This window comes from Bufo bufo, chromosome 2 (genome assembly GCF_905171765.1).
Source record: "Bufo bufo chromosome 2, aBufBuf1.1, whole genome shotgun sequence".
Taxonomy (NCBI): Eukaryota; Metazoa; Chordata; class Amphibia; order Anura; family Bufonidae; genus Bufo; species Bufo bufo.
Genome location: NC_053390.1, coordinates 565,779,375 through 565,804,541, shown reverse-complemented (window position 1 = coordinate 565,804,541; position 25,167 = coordinate 565,779,375). Strand labels below are relative to the sequence as shown.

General features: G+C 43.9%; 1 protein-coding gene across 1 annotated transcript in view; it reads right to left on the bottom strand.

Moving 5' to 3' along the window:
- Positions 1-24,858, bottom strand: part of LOC120991688 (melanopsin-B-like) — a 177,428-nt gene extending 152,570 nt beyond the window's left edge. Inside the window, exons 1-2 of the mRNA XM_040420485.1 lie at positions 24,833-24,858; positions 7,082-7,285 (exon numbers count right to left, since the gene is read on the bottom strand). Coding sequence (XP_040276419.1) covers positions 7,082-7,238 — 157 coding nt within the window. The 5' untranslated portion in view covers positions 7,239-7,285; positions 24,833-24,858. The remainder of the gene's footprint in view (positions 1-7,081; positions 7,286-24,832) is intronic.
- Between the last annotated feature and the right edge of the window lie 309 nt (positions 24,859-25,167).

The window sequence follows — 25,167 nt, the reverse complement described above, 5'->3', positions numbered from 1 at the left end:
GCAACACATCGGGACGCATCCGGACCTAATCCGGACACGCTCGTGTGAACCCAGCCTTATACACCAGCAGATAAAGTATGGTTGGCATTGGTTGGTATTAGGAATGGGACTAATACCTGAAAAGCTACAGCATTTAAATTCAGTAGAGTGACCAAAAAGGGGTCACTTATTGGGGGTTTCCACTGTAGAGGTACCTCAGGGTCTCTTCAAATGCAACATGGCGCCTGAAAACTATTTCTGAAAAATCTTCTCTTCCTTTCTGCGCCCTGCTGTGTGCCCATACAGCAGTTTGCGGTTTGAGGTTTGTTTTCCTGTTAATCCCTGCTGTTTTACAGGAACAAATAGATTAAAATGGAAAATCAGCAAAAACAGAAACTTTTAAATTTCACCTCCATTTTGCTTTATTTTTCTGTGAAACACCTAAAGGGTAGGGATGAGTGAACCCGAACTGTATAGTTCGGGTTCGTACCGAATTTTGGGGTTTCCGTGACACGAACCCGAACATTTTCGTAAAAGTTCGGGTTCGGTGTTCGGCGCTTTCTTGGCGCTTTTTGAAAGGCTGCAAAGCAGCCAATCAACAAGTGTCATACTACTTGCCCCAAGAGGCCATCACAGCCATGACTATTATTGGCATGGCTGTGATTGGCCAGTGCAGCATGTGACCCAGCCTTTATTTAAGCTGGAGTCACGTAGCGCCGCACGTCACTCTGCTCTGATCAGTGTAGGGATAGGATGCAACTGCTGCTGTTAGGGCCCGATTAGGCAGTGATTTACTCTTCAAAAACACTTAATGAAGTGATCGATCTACAGCTGTAAATCATTCAACCTCTGCTATTTAATTGCTCACTGTTTTTAGGCTGCCCAGAGCGTTTTTCTGTCACTTTTTTCTGGGGTAATTGGCGGCCATTTTGTGTCTTGTGGTGCGCCAGCACAAGCTGCCACCAAATGCATTTAACCATCAATAGTGTGTTTTTTTCTTTTTGCTATATCCTACATCAGGTGCTTGGCTGTGCTTGCTATTTTATTGAGGGGTGAAATACAATTGCCAAAATAGCAGTACCCTAAATCTGGTGTTTCAGCTGTGGCTAGCCAATTGTAATACTGTCTACTGTCTGGCAAAGGATATATTTTTGTTCTGGGTTGAAATACAATTCCCAACTTAGCAATTCCCTAAATCAGTGGTTTCTGCTGTATCAGGCCAAGTTTAAATCTATCCATAAAAAGGTATATTAGATTGAAGGTGCTGATAGGGTCATCCTCAATAACTTCACACGCTACCGTGCATTTCCAAGTCTAATTCTGTCCGTAAACGTATACCTGTCATCCAGTGCCTAAATACTAGGCCTACAATTTATATTCAGCTAAATCTGTCGTTACTGCTGTGCCTGTATTAGTGTAATACGGTACCTAAATAGATAGCCAGATAGTGTTAGGTGCCTGTAAAAAAAGGCCTGAATTTGAATTCAATACATTGGGCCAAATAATTTTTTTATTATTGTGGTGAACGGTAACAATGAGGAAAACATCTAGTAAGGGACGTGGACATGGTCGTGGTGGTGTTAGTGGACCCTCTGGTGCTGGGAGAGGACGTGGCAGTTCTGCCACAGCCACACGTCCTAGTGAACCAACTACCTCAGGTACCAGTAGCCGCCAGAATTTACAGCGATATTTGGTGGGGCCCAATGACGTTCTAAGGATGGTAAGGCCTGAGCAGGTACAGGCATTAGTCAATTGGGTGGCCGACAGTGGATCCAGCACGTTCACATTATCTCCCATCCAGTCTTCTGCAGAAAGCGCACAGATGGCGCCTGAAATCCAAGCCCATCAGTCTGTCACATCACCCCCATGCATATCAGGGAAACTGTCTGAGCCTCAAGTTATGCAGCAGTCTCTTATGCTGTTTGAAGACTCTGCTGGCAGGGTATCCCAAGGGCATCCACCTAGCCCTTCCCCAGCGGTGGAAGACATAGAATGCACTGACGCACAACCACTTATGTTTCCTGATGATGAGGACATGGGAATACCACCTCAGCACGTTTTCTGATGATGACGAAACACAGGTGCCAACAGCTGCGTCTTTCTGCAGTGTGCAGACTGAACAGGAGGTCAGGGAGGAAGACTGGGTGGAAGACGATGCAGGGGACGATGAGGTCCTAGACCCCACATGGAATGAAGGTCGTGCCACTGACTTTCAGAGTTCGGAGGAAGAGGCAGTGGTGAGACCGAGCCAACAGCGTAGCAAAAGAGGGAGCAGTAGGCAAAAGCAGAACACCCGCCGCCAAGAGAGTCCGTCTGCTACTGGCCACCGCCATCTGGGACCGAGTACCCCAAAGGCAGCTTCAAGGAGTTCCCTGGCGTGGGAGTTCTTCAAACAATGTGCTGACGACAAGACCCGAGTGGTTTGCACGCTGTGCCATCAGAGCGTGAAGCGAGGCATTAACGTTCTGAACCTTAGCACAACCTGCATGACCAGGCACCTGCATGCAAAGAATGAACTGCAGTGGAGTAAATACCTTAAAAACAAGGAACTCACTCAGGCTCCCCCTGCTACCTCTTCTGCTGCTGCCACCTCGGCCTCATCCTCCGCCTCTGGAGTAACGTTGGCACCTGCCGCCCAGCAAACAGAGGATGTACCACCAACACCACCACCTCCGTCACCAAGCATCTCAACCATGTCACACGGCAGCGTTCAGTTCTCCATCTCACAAACATTTGAGAGAAAGCGGAAATTCCCACCTAGCCACCCTCAATCCCTGGCCCTGAATGCCAGCATTTCTAAACTACTGGCCTATGAAATGCTGTCATTCAGGCTGGTGGACACAGACAGCTTCAAACAGCTCATATCGCTTGCTGTCCCCAGGCGGAGAGCTGTTTGGCGCACGTCCTTCCGCCGCCAAGGATCGCAGGGCAACATTCTTTGCCTCCTGTTGCCTCCTCCTCCTACTCGGCTTCCTCCTCCTCTTCTTCCACCTGCTCATCCAGTCAGCCACACACCTTCACCACCAACTTCAGCACAGCCCGGGGTAAACGTCAGCAGGCCATTCTGAAACTCATATGTTTGGGGGACAGGCCCCACACCGCACAGGAGTTGTGACGGGGTATAGAACAACAGACCGACGAGTGGTTGCTGCTGGTGAGCCTCAAGCCCGGCCTGGTGGTGTGCGATAATGGGCGAAATCTCGTTGCAGCTCTGGGACTAGCCGGTTTGACGCACATCCCTTGCCTGGCGCATGTGCTGAATTTGGTGGTGCAGAAGTTCATTCACAACTACCCCGACATGTCAGAGCTGCTGCATAAAGTGCGGGCCGTCTGTGCGCGCTTCCGGCGTTCACATCCTGCCGCTGCTCGCCTGTCTGCAGCAGCAGGCCATAGTGGAGTTTCAGCTGCAGCATGCACGGGTCAGTCGCACTGCGGAACAGCACCACTTCACCACCAATGACTGGGCCTCCATGCGAGACCTGTGTGCCCTGTTGCGCTGTTTCGAGTACTCCACCAACATGGCCAGTGGCGATGACGCCGTTATCAGCGTTACAATACCACTTCTATGTCTCCTTTAGAAAACACTTAGGGCGATGATGGAAGAGGAGGTGGCCCAGGAGGAGGAGGAGGAAGAGGGGTCATTTTTAGCACTTTCAGGCCAGTCTCGAAGTGACTCAGAGGGAGGTTTTTTGCAACAGCAGAGGCCAGGTACAAATGTGGCCAGACAGGGCCCACTACTGGAGGACGAGGATGAGGAGGAGGTGGAGGAGGATGAGGATGAAGCATGTTCACAGCGGGGTGGCACCCAACGCAGCTCGGGCCCATCACTGGTGCGTGGCTGGGGGGAAACGCAGGACGATGACGATACGCCTCCCACAGAGGACAGCTTGTCCTTACCTCTGGGCAGCCTGGCACACATGAGCGACTACATGCTGCAGTGCCTGCGCAACGACAGCAGAGTTGCCCACATTTTAACGTGTGCGGACTACTGGGTTGCCACCCTGCTGGATCCCCGGTACAAAGACAATGTGCCCACCTTACTTCCTGCACTGGAGCGTGATAGGAAGATGCGCGAGTACAAGCGCACATTGGTAGACGCGCTACTGAGAGCATTACCAAATGTCACAGGGGAACAAGTGGAAGCCCAAGGCGAAGGCAGAGGAGGAGCAAGAGGTCGCCAACGCAGTTGTGTCACGGCCAGCTCCTCTGAGGGCAGAGTTAGCATGGCAGAGATGTGGAAAAGTTTTGTCACCACGCCACAGCTAACTGCACCACCACCTGATACGGAACGTGTTAGCAGGAGGCAACATTTCACTAACATGGTGGAACAGTACGTGTGCACACCCCTCCACGTACTGACTGATGGTTCGGCCCCATTCAACTTCTGGGTCTCCAAATTGTCCACGTGGCCAGAGCTAGCCTTTTATGCCTTGGAGGTGCTGGCCTGCCCGGCGGCCAGCGTTTTGTCTGAACGTGTATTCAGCACGGCAGGGGGCGTCATTACAGACAAACACAGCCGCCTGTCTACAGCCAATGTGGACAAGCTGACCCACAGGACCTGTCCATCCCTTGTGCAGATTAGACATTTATAACTACCTCCCCTTAACCATATATTATTGTACTCCAGGGCACTTCCTCATTCAATCCTTTTTTTATTTTAATTTTACCATTATATTGCGGGGCAACCCAAAGTTGAATGAACCTCTCCTCTGTCTGGGTGCCGGGGCCTAAAGATATCTGACAGTGGCCTGTTCCAGTGTTGGGTGACATGAAGCCTGATTCTCTGCTATGACATAAAGCCTGAATCTCTGCTATGGGACCTCTCTCCTCTATCTGGGTGCCGGGGCCTAAAAATATCTGACAGTGGCCTGTTCCAGTGGTGGGTGACGTGAAGCCTGATTCTCTGCTATGCCATGAAGCCTGATTCTCTGCAATGGGACCTCTCTCCTCTGTCTGGGTGCTGGGGCCTAAATATCTGACAATGGCCTGTTCCAGTGGTGGGTGACGTGAAGCCTGATTCTCTGCTATGACATGAAGTCTGATTCTCTGCTATGACATGAAGCCTGAATCTCTGCTATGGGACCTCTCTCCTCTGTCTGGGTGCCGGGGCCTAAAAATATCTGACAGTGGCCTGTTCCAGTGGTGGGTGACGTGAAGCCTGATTCTCTGCAATGGGACCTCTCTCCTCTGTCTGGGTGCCGGGGCCTAAATATCTGACAATGGCCTGTTCCAGTGGTGGGTGACGTGAAGCCTGATTCTCTGCTATGACATGAAGCCTGATTCTCTGCTATGACATGAAGCCTGAATCTCTGCTATGGGACCTCTCTCCTCTGTCTGGGTGCCGGGGCCTAAAAATATCTGACAGTGGCCTGTTCCAGTGGTGGGTGACGTGAAGCCTGATTCTCTGCTATGCCATGAAGCCTGATTCTCTGCAATGGGACCTCTCTCCTCTGTCTGGGTGCCGGGGCCTAAATATCTGACAATGGCCTGTTCCAGTGGTGGGTGACGTGAAACCTGATTCTCTGCTATGACATGAAGCCTGATTCTCTGCTATGACTTGAAGCCTGATTCTCTGCTATGACATGAAGCCTGATTCTCTGCTATGGCACCTCTCTCCTCTGTCTGGGTGCCGGGGCCTAAATATCTGACAATAGCCTGTTCCAGTGGTGGGTGACGTGAAGCCTGATTCTCTGCTATGACATGAAGCCTGATTCTCTGCTATGACATGAAGCCTGAATCTCTGCTATGGGACCTCTCTCCTCTGTCTGTGTGCCGGGGCCTAAAAATATCTGACAGTGGCCTGTTCCAGTGGTGGGTGACGTGAAGCCTGGTTCTCTGCTATGCCATGAAGCCTGATTCTCTGCAATGGGACCTCTCTCTTCTGTCTGGGTGACGGGGCCTAAATATCTGACAATGGCCTGTTTCAGTGGTGGGTGACGTGAAGCCTGATTCTCTGCTATGACTTGAAGCCTGATTCTCTGCTATGACATGAAGCCTGATTCTCTGCTATGGGACCTCTCTCCTCTGTCTGGGTGCCGGGGCCTAAATATCTGATAATGGCCTGTTCCAGTGGTGTGTGACGTGAAGCCTGATTCTCTGCTATGACATGAAGCCTGATTCTCTGCCATGAGACCTCTCTCCAATTGATATTGGTTAATTTTAATTTATTTTATTTTAATTTTAATTCATTTCCCTATCCACATTTGTTTGCAGGGGATTTATCTACATTTTGCTGCCTTTTGCAGCCCTCTAGCCCTTTCCTGGGCTATTTTACAGCCTTTTTAGTGCCGAAAAGTTCGGGTCCCCATTGACTTCAATGGGGTTCGGGGCGAAGTTCGGGTCGAGTTCGGATCCCGAACCCGTACATTTCCGGGAAGTTCAGCCGAACTTCTCGAACCCGAACATCCAGGTGTTCGCTCAACTCTACTAAAGGGTTAACAAAGTTTCTAAATTCAGTTTAGAATCTTTTGAGAGGTGCAGTTTTTAAAAAGTAGCAATTTATGGGTGGTTTTTATTATGTAAGCCCATCAAAGTGACTTCAGAACTGAAATGGTCCTTAAAACCAGTTTTTGAAACTTTTCTTAAAAATGTGAAAACTTGCTTATAAAGCTAATCCTTTTGACATAACATTTACAAAATACATAAAGTAGACATATGGGGAATGTGAAGTAATACTATTTTATGAGGTATCACTCTCAAAAGCAGAGTAATTAAAATTTAGAAAATTGTGGATTTTTCCACATTTTCTGTAAATTTTGATATTTTTTTTATTATAAATAAATGTAAAACATATTAACGCAAATTTACCACTAAAATGAATAAAATTTGTGTCATGAGAAAACAATCTCAGAATCAGTTGGATAAGTAAAAGCATTTCAAAATTATTAGCAAATTTGTCTTGGTCCATAAGGTGAAAACTGTCCTGAAGGGGTTAAAGTTTTAAGCTTTCAGTTTTTTAATCTTAAGTAATATTACATAATATAAAATCTATTTTAATCCAAGATAATGATTAAGCCTTTATACAATGTAGGTAATCAGTCTGAGTGCCTCTTTTCTATAATTCAGTTTCTATATGTATTCTCAAAAATTTCATTACACTTACTCCAACCAAGTAACGGTGCCATGCTCCACATTAATGAATAGAGCCAAACGAGAACAATTACTTGCACTGTTCGCTTTTTTGATGTCCTTTGCATAGATTTCAATGGTTTGGTTATAACTAGGTAACGATCAACGGCAATGGCCAGTAATGTCATCATCGACGTTATCCCAAATAATGCCCCACAGAATGCATAGATATTACAGGCTGGAACAAAGAATAGAAAAACATGATTGGAGTCAGAATAAATAGATCAGAAAACATTCTAAATGCATGCAAATACTTAAATGTATGAACATAGCTATGATATCATAAAATTAGGTTAACGACAGAAAAAATCTACTTCAAAAGTTGATAACATTTCGCCTATAGAGTGATTCACCAATACTAACATTTCTGGGCCTGAAATATGTATTAATTCAAATTTTCCACCAAGGAATCCGTCAGCACAATAAATGAACCATATGCTGGGGAATTTGAAATTCCTGTGACTGTCTTGTTAAGCAGACTAGTAGCTATGCCTTCCTTTACCGCGGACAAATATATAGTTTGCTACCCTAGCCCATGTCTTAATACCCTCATTAATGCAGAGTGACTTGTCGGCTCAGCCCATGGCACTCTGCATGAAAGGCCCGGGCCGCTCAAGCCTCCTAGCTACATCCATGCATTAAGTGAGAGATTATTATTACAGGCAATTGCTGCTGATGCAGTTCTCTAAAAGTATGTCCACACGTAGTGTTTTCCATCTATTTGTAAGAATGACAAAAATAGTTTCCTTATTTTTACATACACATGCCAAAAAGTTGATAAAAACACAATGACACATGAGAACATGCATTAATGGGTGTCAGTTTGAAGGGTCATTTAGATGGGAGACATGTAGAGCAATTAAATACGGTTCAAAGTATTGGCTTATCCTTAGGATAGGCCATCAATATTAGATCAGTGGTAGTCAGACTCTGGACACCCTTACTCCAATCAGCTGGTTATAGGAAGGCGGAATGCACTGCAGCCCCTTCATTATTTACATTGGTACAGAAATTAGCAAGTGTTTCCAAATGCTGTGGTAGTGAAGTGTATTGCAGTTTTGACTCATTCCCTTGCCTCGTTCAGTTGAATGGGATAAAACTGCAATACCCTGCACCACTGCAACTTTTAATCCACTCCGCACTACAAAGTATCTGCTGGATGTTCGCTAACTGTGAATTGTCCTAGAATCTCTGCACCTTTGCTGTCGAGACATGGTTATAGTCATTTCCTAGGTGGAAATATTAGGAACTGAACTTATCTCAATAGACCTTGAGACATGACTTGGATATTAAATAAGCCAACACTTCGTCTGCAAACAGCTGTTTTGGGGTGATTGCCCCTCATCAGTGCAGAGCAGAGAGTACTGGCTTAACTGGGTGAGAGGCCTAAATAAGGATTTTGGGGGGTACTATCTCTCCTTGGGGAGAGAGCACCTTAGTTGGCGTCAGGAGACTTATAGGCCATACATGCTCTTCTGGAATTCTGGGAAGAAAGGGATGCCAATGAGCTCTCAATAAGCTCTGCCTCTAATGCCACCAGATATCCAAGCCATGTCTTAAGGCCTATTTAAAGGGTCGAACATTGAGCTCATTTGCATTCCTTTGTTCCCAAAATTCCATTGTATGGCCTATATGGTCTCCTCACGCCGATAAGCCGCTCTCTCCCCAAGGAGAGATAGTACCTACAAGTTATTCTTGGTCATGCAACTAGTATGACCATCCACCTAGGTATGTTTTAACTGCTTTACATATCACTTATCTAGTGCTTTCAATATTTTACAGGTTCAAATTATTGACAGACTCCCTTTAACCCTTCCCGACATATGATGTAATAGTACGTCATGGCGGCAAGTGACTTGCCACATTTTGACATACTATTACATCACGGTGATCAGGGGGGCAGTCCCTGATAGTCCGGACCCTGCTGTATCCACCGGCATTGCTGTAAAAACCGATGTCGGTGAACTAACCCCTTCTATACCGTGGTCAGCGCTGACTGCGGCATAGAAAGTGCATGCGGCGGGTGAGGAAGCCCATCGGGTCCCCACACTGCTGTGGTGGAGACTCGATGGGTGACAAGAAAGCCCGATGCCATGCACAGGCTGCCCAATGCCTTGCACGGCATCGGGACCTGCCTTCTACGGGGGCCGAGGAGATTCAGCCCCAGGCTGGGTCTCCTAGGCAACCTGTTAATGTATTACTGTAATACACTAACAGGCAATGCATTACAATACAGATGTATTGTAATGCATTGCAGAGGGGATCAGACCCACAAATGTTGAAGTCCCAGAGTGAGACAGAAAAGTTGAAAGTTGAAAAAAAAAAGCAAAGTTAAAAAAGAAAAAAACACCCCTTTCCCCTGATTTTATAGTAAAACAATAGAAAAAAAGGAAAAAGCATACATATTAGGTATCACGGCATCCATAACGACCGGCTCTATAAATATATCGCATGATCCACCGTCTGATAAACCCCTAAAAAAAAAAAACTGTTAAAAAGCCATTTTTGTCACCTTACATCACAAAAAGTGCAACACCAAGTGATCAAAAAGGTGTATGTCCCACAAAATGGTACCAATAAAACCTCATCCCGCAAAAAATGAGCCCCTACATAAGAAAATCTCTCAAAAAAATAAAAAACTATAGCTCTCAGAACATGGAGACATTAAAACATAATTTTTTTGTTTCAAAAATGCTATTATTGTGTTAAATTGAAATAAATAAAAAAAGTATACATATTAGGTATCGTCGCATCCGTAGCAACTAGCTCTATAAAAATATCATATGACCTAACCCCTCAGCTGATCACTGTAAAAAAATAAAATAAAAACAGTGCCAAAAAAGCCACGTGATCAAAAAGGCGTATGCCTCCTAAAATAGTACCAATTAAACCATAACCTCCTTCCACAAAAAATGATACCCTACCTAAGACAATTGGTCACAAAATAAAAAAAAAAGCTATGGCTCTCAGACTATGGAGACACTAAAACATCATTTTTTGTTTTTTAAAAATGTTATTATTGTGTAAAACTTGAATACCGTATTTTTCGCCCCATAAGACGCACCTAGGTTTTTGAGGAGGAAAATAAGAAAAACATTTTTTGAACCAAAAGATGCGCTTTTGGTGGGTTTTGAACTAATGGTGGTCTGTGGATGACACTATTATGGGGGATCTGTGGGTGACACTGTTATGGGGGATCTGTGGGTGACACTGTTATGGGGGATCTGTGGGTGACACTGTTATGGGGATCTGTGGGTGACACTGTTATGGGGGATCTGTGGGTGACACTTATGGGGGATCTGTGGGTGACACTGTTATGGGGGACCTCTGGATGGCTCTTATTGGGGTCTCTGGATGGCACTGTTATGGGGATCTGTGGATGACACTGTTATGGGGGGATCTGTGGATGACACATATATAGCATCTTATCCTATGTGTCATCCACAGATCCCCCCCATAATAGTGTCCCTGCGGTTTGAATGACCCCCAATACAGGGGGTGGGGGTCGCATCTGGTTTTATAATGACAGCGTGGCCCGTGCAGTGACTGTATTCTACTACACGGGCCCCGCTCACTGTATATAATCTTATCTATAATTGTAGGCATTGTTAATATATAAAAGTTCAGGGTAATCAGCGCCTGTAAACCGCACTTACAAGCGCTCGTAGCAGAGAGGAGGGAGGAGGCAGGCCGGGAGGACGGGTGCTTGCAGCGTGAGTCACTACGTCATGCGCCAACGCCGCGTGCTTCATTCATAAAGTGGGTGGCGCAGGCGCGTGACGTAGTGACTCACGCTGCCAGCGCCCGTCCTCCCGGCCTGCCTCCTCCCTCCTCTCTGCTACGAGCGCTTGTAAGTACGGTATACAGGCGCTGATTACCATGAACTTTTATATATTAACAATGCCTACAATTATAGATAAGATTATATACAGCCCCTCCTCCCTCTCAGCTGATACACCCGCCGCGCAGCATCGCTGGCGCAGCGTATCATTGAAAATTCTGAAAAATGCAGCATTCGCCCCATTTCCACGTCCGTAACGATCTGCTCTTTTAAAATGTCACATGACCTAACCCCTCAGGTGAACGCTGTAAAAATAAATAAATAAATAAATAAATATAAACCAATTTTTTTGGTCACCTTGCCCCATAAAGTTTAATAATGAACGATCAAAAAATCATATGTACCTAAAAATGGTACCAATAAAAATGTCAACTCTTCCTGCAAAAAACAAGCTCCTGCATAAGACGATCGGCAGAAAAATAAAAAAAATATGGCGTAAAGAAAATGGAGACAAAAAAACCCCATAATTTTTGGTGAGATTTCTGTGTTTGGACAAGGTGTTATAAAGATCATGAAACTTTAACTGAGAATTAATTGAATTCCTTAAAGACACTGGCACCAGACTTTATGATAGATGGGTATTCATGGTGCCTGCTGTTCTGACCATCTAAGCAGGGCATGGAGATTTAGACCAGATACTGAAAAGACTCTCTGTGTGAAAATAAATGTATGTCTTTGCTAATCTCACCGGTCTATACAAGAACACATATTACACTGTTTTCAGACAAGACATATCTTGTTATATCTAAACATTTCAAATGTCATTAAATTCCTTCAAATTTTCTTAGAATGAAAAAGACTAACCAATTCCCACAAAATAATAAATTGTGACGCAAACACTAACTCAAACCAGGACTATGTAACTCTACATTGACATTTTTAAATATTTCAGGTTAAACTTTAAAAAAGTGTTATAAATGTTTATGAAGAAATAGTGGACAGCAAAAACAACTAAGTTGTGTAGTAGTTTCAACTCAGAAACTTACAGTCAGTGTTATGTGCAATATATATGCAGGAGCATAGAAAACATATATAGTTTAGTACAGGGGTTATATGTGGCAAGAAAACATTTGGAGCTGCTCTCCAATATGGTGCTAAAACTTTGGGGAGTTTGTGCCCTTTTGGAGGGTACTGTCTAACTACAGTGAGTTGTTAATGAAAGTAGTGATGTTCGACGAAAACAATTTTTGCAGTTGCTACAGGGTTAATAGGGGCCCACAGGAGAAGGTGCCTAAAATAGCCCAGGGCAAGCAATTATTGGACAGAGACAGATTTGGCCACATACACACTGGTCCATTAAGAGCCAGAGAGAAAGCATACACCCTAACATAGCAGGAAGTAGAAGGGAAGAGACAGCATGGAACTAGAGCAGATACATGCTATCTGCGGCACTAACCATGCCTAAGACCATCAAGACCAGAGAGAAACTGTTGGCCATGACCCGATAACATTACAAATGTCAACCTTTCTAAAAACTGAAATTACTTTATAGTGACATGAATATACACAATGGGAAATAAAAAGTAAAGTACTTAGGACAGAAAAACACTGGAGACAAATTTGGATGGTGTGCAGACAGTATGACATCTGGTGCTGTGGTGGCCATACTGTCCATGTTATCAGAGGCAGACAGCCAGGGCCGGATTAAGAGCATCATGGGCCTGGTGCTGAGGATTTTGCTGGGCCTTTTTACGGAACTGCACTCAGTGTCTTAATTACATATATATTTTATCGATACCATTAAAGTATTTTGTTCCTGCAACTACCCCTTCATTTGGCATCTATCTTGGCAACATGGAGGGGGACCACGGGAGGGGGACCCTGAGCGTGGGGCACCCTCAGGGCACTATAGTGTCAGGAAAACCGCTTTGTTTTCCTGACACTATAGTGATCATTTAACATGACTATGAAGATTACTGTTTTCTAGCTGCTGTGGACTGTGGACAACAGCAGCTAGAAACAGTAATTTTCATAGAGCTGTGTTATGATTTATGGACACAGCACTCAACATGCTTAGCCAGTCAGATAGAAGGCTGGCTAAGCATGCTGAGAGCTGTGTCTAAATAACATAACACATTAAAGGGATTCTGTCACCAGGTTTCACCCCTGTCAGCTAAACATATGCTGATGTTCAGGGCGTCTTCACGATTCCTAATGTGGGCTTATAAATGTCATCTGTGGAATTATTTAGCTAAAAAACTGCTTTTACTAACCTGTCAGTCAAACAAATAAGGTGCCCAAGGGGATGTTAATGAATGCAAGGTGTCGGCCGCACCCGCCGCCATTCGTGCCCAGCGCCGCCTTTCCAGACTTCTGCGCCGCCTCCTAATCCTCTGTGCCGCCTCTCGCTCTCCCTCCCTCCCCCTCCTCCTGCTGTAAGATCTCGCGCATACAGGGGTTGAGCAAAGTGACGGCGCATGCGCACTTCGCTGTAAGAAGCCAAATGGAGAAGTCTGCACGGGCGCATCAGGCAGAGCCCTGTACGCAAGCGCGAGATCTTACAGCAGAAGGAGGGGAGGGAGAGCGAGAGGCGGCACAGAGAATTAGGAGGCGGTGCAGAAGTCCGGAAAGCCGGCGCTGGGCACGAACGGCGGTGGGTGCGGCGGGCATCTTGCACCCATTAACATCCCCTTGGGCACCTTATTTGTTTGACTGACAGGTTAGTGAAAGCTGTTTTTTAGCTAAATAAGCCCACAGATGATATTTATAAGCCCACATTAGGAATCGTGAAGACGCCCTGAACATCAGCATATGTTTAGCTGACAGGGGTCAAACCTGGTGACAGAATCCCTTTAAAGAAATTACTGTTTCTAGCTGCTGTGGACTGTGGACTAGCAGCTAGAAACAGTAATTTCTTTAATGTGTTATGTTATTTAGACTGAGCTCTCAGCATGCTTAGCCAGTCAGTAATTTCCATAGTGCTGTTATGATTTATGGACACAGCTCTCAGCATGCTTAGCCAGCCTTCTATCTGGCTGTGCTTCTTGAGAGTCACAGTCCACAGGCTCAGAAACAGCCAGATAGAAGGCTGGCTAAGCAGGCTGAGAGCTGTGTCCATAAATCATAACAGCACTATGATTGCCCTCCCTTCCAACTGGATGAGTTTATCTGATACCTGCCCTGTTCCAGAAGCTCCTGCTGTCTCACGGGCCGGTGTGGCTGAGCGCTGTGGGCCGTGTGCTGGTCGAAACTGCTGAGTAGGTTGTACACAGCGCAGCGTGCAGGAGGGATAACCGCGGGCGCACTGAGGTCATATCCAGCGGGCCGGCATTACAGGAACCGCACCAGCTGCTCTGACATCCTGCCGCTGGATATCCTGTGACGTATATCCGGCGGCAGGACGTCAGAGCAGCTGGTGCTGTTCCTGTAATGCCGCGGCCCGCCGGATATGACCTCAGTAGTGATGGGAAGTTCGGATCTTTCAGATGAATCGGTTCATGAATCGGATCTTCGGTTCACTTGCTGAGTCACTGACTGCTGAGCTGACTCGCAAGTGAACCGAAGACTCTAGGTGCCGGTGCGCATGCGCAGATGCTATCTATTCGATTCACTTGCTGCTGCTGACTCAGTCGGCTCTTCAGCTCTCTAATGAGTGAGTCCGGATCAGGAAGAGTGATTGATTATAGTGATAGTGAAGGGAAGCTGAGGCTGACGCCGGACAGGAGGACTCAGGAGCAGTCACTGTGGTGTGCATTGTTGTCTGTTGTGCATTGTTCCCCACAGTGACAACCGTCTGACACTGACAGTAGTACAACGAACCAAGTGAAGTGAAATGTGAATGCACGCACAGGGAAAACTATGTGCTGAATTGATAACAGTATTACAGTAACACAGTCACTGGCTGATAATAAATAGTCCCCACTTAACGGAATCCATAAAGGAGATGTGAACCCACCCTTAGTTATATAGCTACTGAATGAGATGCCTTTAACATATATACAGTATCTCCTGAGAAGCCAATTTGATCCTAAAGGGTTAATTCAACCTGTAATCTAAACTCTGTGTCATCTGTCACTTCTCTTATCTCTCTGCTCCTGTCAAAGGCGTACATAGAAATCACTGGGCCCCATAGCAAGAATCTAAATTGGGCCCCCATTCCCCTTTTATAGCCCCTCCCACTACCCATTCCAGGCCTCTCTCTTTGTTCCATGAACTATGTTCGCTGCTGTTTTATAATTTATGCCATCAGGGCCGGATTGGGATTACAAAACAGGCCTGGCACACAAAAGAGGCATAATAGATACAGTGTGTACAGATGTATAGTGTATACAGCAGTGTACCGATATGTGAGGAACGTGGTATAATATATGCAGTGTGTTCAGGTATATAGTATATACAGCAGTGTACTGATATACACTGCGTGCAGAATTATTAGGCAAATGAGTATTTTGACCACATCATCCTCTTTATGCATGTTGTCTTACTCCAAGCTGTATAGACTCGAAAGCCTACTACCAATTAAGCATATTAGGTGATGTGCATCTCTGTAATGAGAAGGGGTGTGGTCTAATGACATCAACACCCTATATCAGGTGTGCATAATTATTAGGCAACTTCCTTTCCTTTGGCAAAATGGGTCAAAAGAAGGACTTGACAGGCTCAGAAAAGTCAAAAATAGTGAGATATCTTGCAGAGGAATGCAGCACTCTTAAAATTGCAAAGCTTCTGAAGCGTGATCATCGAACAATCAAGCGTTTCATTCAAAATAGTCAACAGGGTCGCAAGAGGCGTGTGGAAAACCAAGGCACAAAATAACTGCCCATGAACTGAGAAAAGTCAAGCGTGCAGCTGCCAAGATGCCACTTGCCACCAGTTTGGCCATATTTCAGAGCTGCAACATCACTGGAGTGCCCAAAAGCACAAGGTGTGCAATACTCAGAGACATGGCCAAGGTAAGAAAGGCTGAAAGACGACCACCACTGAACAAGACACACAAGCTGAAACGTCAAGACTGGGCCAAGAAATATCTCAAGACTGATTTTTCTAAGGTTTTATGGACTGATGAAATGAGAGTGAGTCTTGATGGGCCAGATGGATGGGCCCGTGGCTGGATTGGTAAAGGGCAGAGAGCTCCAGTCCGACTCAGACGCCAGCAAGGTGGAGGTGGAGTACTGGTTTGGGCTGGTATCATCAAAGATGAGCTTGTGGGGCCTTTTCGGGTTGAGGATGGAGTCAAGCTCAACTCCCAGTCCTACTGCCAGTTTCTGGAAGACACCTTCTTCAAGCAGTGGTACAGGAAGAAGTCTGCATCCTTCAAGAAAAACATGATTTTCATGCAGGACAATGCTCCATCACACGCGTCCAAGTACTCCACAGCGTGGCTGGCAAGAAAGGGTATAAAAGAAGAAAATCTAATGACATGGCCTCCTTGTTCACCTGATCTGAACCCCATTGAGAACCTGTGGTCCATCATCAAATGTGAGATTTACAAGGAGGGAAAACAGTACACCTCTCTGAACAGTGTCTGGGAGGCTGTGGTTGCTGCTGCACGCAATGTTGATGGTGAACAGATCAAAACACTGACAGAATCCATGGATGGCAGGCTTTTGAGTGTCCTTGCAAAGAAAGGTGGCTATATTGGTCACTGATTTGTTTTTGTTTTGTTTTTGAATGTCAGAAATGTATATTTGTGAATGTTGAGATGTTATATTGGTTTCACTGGTAAAAATAAATAATTGAAATGGGTATATATTTGTTTTTTGTTAAGTTGCCTAATAATTATGCACAGTAATAGTCACCTGCACACACAGATATCCCCCTAAAATAGCTAAAACTAAAAACAAACTAAAAACTACTTCCAAAAATATTCAGCTTTGATATTAATGAGTTTTTTGGGTTCATTGAGAACATGGTTGTTGTTCAATAATAAAATGAATCCTCAAAAATACAACTTGCCTAATAATTCTGCACTCCCTGTATGAGGTATAAATTACAGCTCGTACCTCACATATCAATCCAATACTGTATATACAATATACCTGTACACACCATCTATTATACCTCGTACCTAACATATCACTACACTTCTGTATATACTATAAATCTGTACACACTGCATCTATTATACCTCATACCTCACATATCAGTACACTGCAATATATATTATATATCTATACACACTGCATCTATTATACCTTGTACCTCACATATCAGTACACTGCTGTATATACTATATATCTGTACATATTGCATCTATAATACTGTTTAATATATGGTGTGTGTGTGTGTGTGTGTGTGTGTGTATATATATATATATATATATATATATATATATATAGATAGATATAGATATAGATGTGAGGCATACAAGGTATAATACTGTAGATGCAGTGTTTATAGAAATATGTGGTCAGTTATGCATTATAGTCACTGTGTGTGTGAAGTACATGAGGTAGTGGTCACTGTACCTGTCTGAAGTATTATACATGAGTGAGCAATGAGTAAAAACAGGGCATGGAGGGGGGGTAAATGATGAAAAGTGGAGGACCTCCTCTTACCACTCCATTCCAGTCTGTATGGATCAATGCAGAGCTGATTGTGAACTTCTAATACTTGCTGTTAGGGGTTGAAGGACCTGTGATGATGTCATCACAGGTCCTGGCAGATGTACCTTTCAAACCTAGGAACTACACCATTTTTGGTGCAGTTCCTTTGCTAGATTCTGCAGGACCTGTGATGCTGAAGATGATGTCATCACAGGTCCTAGCAGATGCACTGTTCTAACCTGGGAACTACACTTTACACTGTGCAGTTCCCTTACAGGACCTGTGAAGACTCCCTGTACTACTCAGACGACTCAGAGCTGCTAGTGCTTGCCTTGCCTCAGCTCTGATTGGTTGGTGGGCGGGGAGGGGAGGGGCTGGCAGAAGCAGCTTCCACTCTAGGATCATATTACGCTCCTCCCGAGTCCCTCCCTCAGGCTCCCTGTTGCCAGCGTGAGGTGAGCGTCTCTGCATTGTCTGTGCTCTATGTGACAGCTGACAACAGAGGACTTTTAGCGCAGGCTGCTCCCGACGGCCTTTTGGCTGGCGGATGGGCCTATTTTATAGTAGGGGCCTGGAGCTGCAGCTCCATCAGCCCCTACGTTAATCCGGCCCTGCAGACAGCTACATTAAAAAAGCCACAATCCTATCCTCAATTTATCTCTAAGGCTACTTTCACACCTGCGTTAGGTGCGGATCCGTCTGGTATCTGCACAGACGGATCCGCACCTATAATGCAAACGATTGTATCCGTTCAGAACGGATCCGTTTGCATTATGAAGAACAAAGTCAAAACGGATCCGTCCTGACTTACATTGAAAGTGAATGGGGGATGGATCCGTTTTCAATTGCACCATATTGTGTCAGTGAAAACGGTGCAATTGAAAGTGAATCCGTTTGGTTCCGCATCGCCAGGCGGACACCAAAACACTGCAAACAGCGTTTTGGTGTCCGCAGTCCGCATCCAGAGCGGAATGGAGGTGGAACTGAGCCAAACTGATGCATTCTAAACGGATCCTTATCCATTCATGCATTGGGGATGAACTGATCCGTTTTGAACAGTTTGTGAGATCCCTGAAACGGATCTCACAAACGGAATTCAAAACGCCAGTGTGAAAGTAGCCTAAGCTACTCCTGATGAAACCTGGGGTCAACCCACGTAGAAACGCGTTGAGGACTACATTAGGGAGGACTTTGGCAGGCTATACTTCTGTGTGGCACCAGTGTCTGTATATGTATTTAACTGAACGCCGGTTGCCACAAGTGATTAGCCCAGTATATAATTTTAGGGCTAGCACACCATTTAAGTGGCAATAACGTCTACTGTGTGTTATGGGTCAATATAGGGATCTCCTACTTGTATATTTAGTGTCTTGCTACACATTGCCACACAGTGGCTATATTCAATTGGTTACTGAGGACAGGGGTACTTATACATCTATGATAAAAAAAAATACATTTATCATCGGAACCACTTGTCTACTACATTAGTGGTAGATTGGGAGAGGCAATATTTGTACCCCAATAGCCTGCAATGTAATACTGGGCCGTTATGCCCCTCGGTTATATATTTATATTGTTTGGACTAGTGTAAGGGAGAGCGTATGTATAAGGCTGAGGAGGCATACCCATTTATCTGTTCTGATACAGAAAGTGCAAGCGAGATAGAAGTGAGACACTAGTGATGACGAGCCACGGCAAAGTCGCAGACGAGACTCTATGCCTGGCACTAGTGCCATTGACCCCGAATGAATGCCCACAGAGTCATATACACCATCTGTTTCAGAATTTAATTCTGTCACAGGTATCCTTTATGATATTATGGGGTTTAGGGGGGGGGGGGGGTGGAATTTTTTAAAATCTTCTTATCAGAAGAACTGCTAAATTTGATGGTTGAGCAGACCAATTTATACTCTGCTCAATTCATCGCTAGTCACCCCACCTCATATTATGCCAAGAATGGCGTATGGTGCCCTGTTGTTGTGGCGGACATTTAAAAATTTTGGGGTCTCCTTCTAAATATGGGTCTACTATAAGATCTTATTGGTCATCTGATGTATTGTACGATACCCCCATGTACAGGGAAGTAATGACAAAACAGCAATATGAGACAATCCTGCGATTTCTTCATTTTGCTGACAACACACCGTGCGCCCCGCGTGATGACCCCAACAAGGACAGGCTTTATAAAATTAGACCCCTTATAAAAAAGTTTATTAAAAAATTTGAAGAGGCCTACACCCTAGAAAAAAATATTGCCGTTGACGAGTCACTTGTCCTTTTTAAAAGCAGGCTTCAATTTCGCCAATATTTACCAAAGAAGAGGGCATGATTTGGGCTAAAAATTTATAAGCTCCGTGAGAGCAGATCTGGCTACACCTATAAATTTATACTGTATGAAAGCAAAGATACCCAGTTTTGCATTCCTGAATGCCCCCCTTCCCTCAATGTGGCAGGTAAAATAGTGTGGGATCTTTTCCACCCTCTTTTAGATAAGGGGTACCACTTGTATGTCGACAATTATTACACCAGTGTACCCCTATTATTACACCAGTCAGAAAGACAGTGGCATGTGGCACCATACGCCGCAATCAAAGAGGCCTGCCCAAGCCTTTAGTCAACCAAAAATTGAAGTCTGGGGAAATAAAGGGCCTTTGCAATGGGGACATCTTACTTGTAAAATATCAAGACAAAAAAAGATGTCCTCATAATGACATCTATACATCCAGACAGTAACAGCCCTGTTCCTGTGCGCGGCACAAATACCATACAATAAATATATGGGTGGGGTGGGGTGGACCTTGCAGCACTATAGCGCGGTCAGGAAATCCCACATTTGGTATAAGAAACTTGCAGCCCACCTTATGCAAGTAACCCTGTATAATTCTTTTGTCATGTTCCATAAAGCAGGGAACCAAGGAACATATCTTGATTTTCAAGAACAAATCCTTAAAAATGTAATATTTGGAGAGCAGCGCCAGTTTAGCAGTGGGATAGCGTCATCTAGTCATGACATCAGAATTATCCCAGGGCAACATTTCCCATCAGAGGTGCCCCCTACTGCAAAAAAAAAAAAGCAGAGCCCAAAAGAGATGTAGAGTCTGTTACAAGAATGGGATACGGCAGGATACCATATATCAATGTGACACCTGTCCAGATAAGCCTAGACTTTGCATTAAGCAGTGTTTCCGCATTTACCATACTTTCCTAGATTATTAATCTAATCAATTTACTTTTTTTTTTTTTTACTTCTTTTATGCACTTTTGGACATTTTTAATTTATTATGCAATCCACAGTTTTTTAACACTCCACATTTCATTATATTATCAGACAATTATAATTTGGAAAATTAGACAAACTCCAAAATGTTAAAATAAATACTCATTATACCACTAGATGAATACAGCAAAATAATAACATTTTCACTACACCCCTAGATGAATACTTTAGGGGGTGTAGTTTCCAAAATGGGGTCACATTTTGGGGTACCTCAGGGTAACTTCAAATGCGACAGAGCGCCTGAAAACTTGATGGTAACATAAAGTAGACATATGGGAAGTAATAACTATTTTGTGAGGTATCACTATCTGTCTTAAAAGCAGAGAAATAAAAATTTTGAAAATTATAAATTTTTCCAAATATTCTGTAAATTTTAGATTTTTTTGTTTTATAATTAAAGGTGAAACATATTGACTGAAATTTACCTCTAACATGAAGTACAATATGTCACAGAGTGGCTTGGATAAGTAAAAGCATTCTAAAGTTATTACCACATAAATTGGCATATGTCAGATTTGCAAAAATCAGTCTGGTCACAAAGGTGCAAAATGGCCAGGTCATTAAAGGGTTAATATTTTTTTTGTTTTAACGTTCTAATCAGGCTGAATTAATATTACCATCTTGAGCAAAGGCTAACAAGTTCATAGTATGATGCCTCTAGCCCTGATATGATGTACAGTCCTGATCAAAAGTTTTAGACTTGATCTAAATCCAATTGAGAACCTTTGGGGATGGAAAAAATAGAAGAAAAGCTCCAGCACCACGACTTTTTTCCAATCATTACTGAGGACTGGCTTGAGTCCGCCCCGTGCACCGCTGTGCAGGACGCAAAGGTGAGCTGGCTTTAACCTTTTCTAAACCTTTGGGGATGGATGACAAGGGAAGTTTACAAAAATGGACAACAGTTCCAGACAGTAGATGGCCTTCGTGTGGCCTTCTTCACCACTTGGAAAAATGTTCCCACTTACCTCATGGAAACGCTTGCATCAAGCATGCCGAAACAAATTTTTGAAGTGATAAACAATAACAGCGGAGCTACTCATTACTGAGTTCATGTTTGGAAGTTGGATTTCTGTTTTGGGGGTTTATTTATTTTTTTGGAGGTGTGGTCCTAAACTTTTGATCAGCTGAAAAACAGCCTGCTTCAGTTTATTTGTTGTTTTCATTAAATTTAATGCTCAAAAAATGTTTTGTCTCACTCCCATTTCTTCTTGTTGCATGTTGAAGCTCTACTTGAAACCTTGTTAAGATCCAGCCATGCTAAATATGATTTTTTGCCATTTTTCAAGTGGTCTTAAACTTTTGATCGGGACTGTATTATCCTGGTATGACCAAAGGTAATGGAATGCCTTGGTGCTGCGAAGAGAATCTACATTATTATACAGATTGGATCTCTAATCTATTCCAATAAGTCTTCAATACAAAACTAAATGAGGAGGAATTTATCATGAATGTGTTATTTAAAGTAAGTTTGCGTGAGTCTGCATTGATGACCTTTGCACCGAATTTTTTAAGCAGCACTTGAATCTGGTGCATCTTTAAACCTGTCACTTTCGTCTAGAAATAATACTCCATTGTTCTACACCATGCTCATCCTGGAGTAGCTTTGGGGCCTTTTTTTGTGACTTTTTAAAAAGGTCCCAGTCATAAACCTGAAGTGAAACTCATTAACATAGCTAACCAAGTCCACATTCCCACCTACTTTTTTTTAAACTGCAATGAGTTGTGTAAAAATGCAAAATGTCTCAAATTATGTGCAAGTGACCTCAAAAATCGCAAAAGCCCTATTTCCGACTTCCTGAATACAGAATTCTGGAGTGCAGGGTGTGATAAATTACCCCCACTGATTAGAGCAGACACTTTCCCTTACATTGGTGATTTCTCATATAGGGGCAGTTTTACAAATTAAAATGTACTGAGGCAGAATTCAGGCCCACACGAACATCTTGCTTTTTGCATCTCATGGGACAAATGGAAGTGACTCGTGACAAAGGGAATGACATATCGCAAAAGGGGTGTGAATAGAAATGTACATACAGAGATAAAGATAGCATACCTTCATGATTCACCTTGATCTATCTGGTGCAGTGCTCTGCCAACTTCATGACGTCACATCCTGAAGCAGCTTGGCTGGAGTGCCAACGATAATCTAAGAAGCTGCCAAAGAAGAAAGGAGTGACGTCAGAAGATGGGCAGGTTAATGAAGGCATCACACTAACAAAATAATTAGATCAATGCCATGCACAAACCTATTCACAACCCCACCAGACAACCAAGGGAGATCATAGAAAAGAAAGAGGTACAGAATTCTCCATCATTACATTCACTTCTAATGTTACCCAACTATAAGAATGTATATGAATATGGTTTGGGGGGTGCTCTCTCACCATCAGGAGAGCACCTTAATCGGCGTGAGGAGGCTTACAGGCCATAAATTCTCCTATTTAAAGGGTCGAATAATGACTTATAGGATGGCTGCCTTACATCTGGTGGCATTAGAGGCAGAGCTTACTAAGAGCTCATTTGCATTCCTTTCTCCTAAGATTATGATGTAAAATAAGACTGATGTGCAAGCTTTACTAGGATAAAGTAGAAATGCCATATCTTTTACCACAATTTATACATTCCTTAAAGGGTTATCCAGGCAATCGTGTGTGGTGGCCACTTCCAGGATCATATGCTGTGCATTAGGTATGTGATCCTAGCCTGGAGATACAACCCACAATGCATCCAGACTCATGCATGCGCTGCAGGTTCTAACGCCAGGCTAGGACCACGTGCCCAATGCATGGCATGTGATCCCAGAAGTGTCCGCCACATGGTTAACTCAGATAATCCCTTTAAATAATCACTGTACATTTGCACAACTTTACATAAATTAATAATGCAAGTGAATATAAGAAACTTTGTAGTATAGCTTATCAGAGAAAACTCCCTTGTTCTAGAGCAGGGATCAGCAACCTTCGTCAGCTGTGAAACTATAACTTCCAGCATGCACACTTACTAGGCTGTGAAAGGAGGATTCTGGGAGTTGTAGTTTCAGAACAGCTGGAGTGCCAGAGGTTGCTGCTCCCTGTTCTAGAGATATTACCCTTTTCTCTCTTACCCTCCCTTTTTAAACTTTTTCTTTGAAATTTGTGAGAAATCAGTATTTTTAAATCCAAGACAGACTGCCTGTTCACTGAAGGATCAAATTATCCCTTACAAGTTTTTGGAAAAGGGAGAAGAGAAGGAGGAGGAAGGAAGGAAATGCAGAGAGAAGCATAGTCATGCAGCAGCAAGTAAGTTGCACAAATGTTTTTGGTCACACAAATCTTGCTGTCACTGTTTAACCTCAGTCTTCAGATATGCAGCATGCAAAGGAAACAACTACTAAACTACTAAAAATGCCAAATAGAACTCATATAAAGGTCAGATATAGTGGTATCATTCAGTTGTACACATATGACAGCTTATTCTGAAAAGTTATCTAAAATGACAGGTATGTGTTAGTGAATAGGTAATGTTGCCTATATTGTAAACTTACATAGAAATATGTCCATACCTTACTGTTATTTGCAGTATGACAAACTGGAATATTGTCTGAATTCTGCACGTGAAGACTAAAATGTTAGTTTTGTAAGGATTACTCTGAAAGTATATATCAGTCATCATTTTTACTATAAATTGCTGGGTCATGTGCCGCTTGCGGACACGTCCTCACTGAGTCTATTCATTGAGTGAAGCAGTGCATGTGACACCGTCCATCAAGACATTTACAGGGAAGGGGCTGGAGACTGCTGAATGAAGCCAAGGAGCCAAAACGGAGCAGCAGGTGCATATGATTTTTTAAACAGGTACAGCATGCTGCTAGCAAAAATGTAAAATGTTCAAAAAGCTGGAGAAAGCTTGTACGTGTTGTATTGGGCTCTGTGTTGCCAGGAACCATGCTTTCTCTTCTATTTATACTCACTATGAGGGTCCAGCTGCTACTTTTGATCTTCTGCAGGGATCAGGCGCATATGATTTTTTCAACAGATACTACATGCTGCTAGCAAAAATTAAAAATGTCCAGAAAGCTGGACAAAGCTTTTAAAGGGGTTGTGCAAAAATGGGGGGACCTGTAAAGGGAAATTTACTTACCTGCTGCACAACGCTGGCTCTTTGCTCCTTCTCCTCCAGGCCCCCCTCGCCTGACATCACCACAGCCAAGCACTGTCCGTAGCACTAACAGGATCCCCTTACGTCATGTGACTATTTGTGATGGCGTAAAGGGAGCTGTTCCCTGCTGGATGTTTACAGAGAGGGAGCCGAGTGGAGCATCACAGGCCTGGATGAAAAGGAGCAGGGAGACAGTGCTAGGAAGCATGTACGGTGCCTTGCAAAAGTATTTACCCCCCTTGACTTTTTTCTTGTTTTGGTGCCTCACAACCTGGAATTAACATGGATTGTTTGAGGATTTTCATAATTTAACTTAC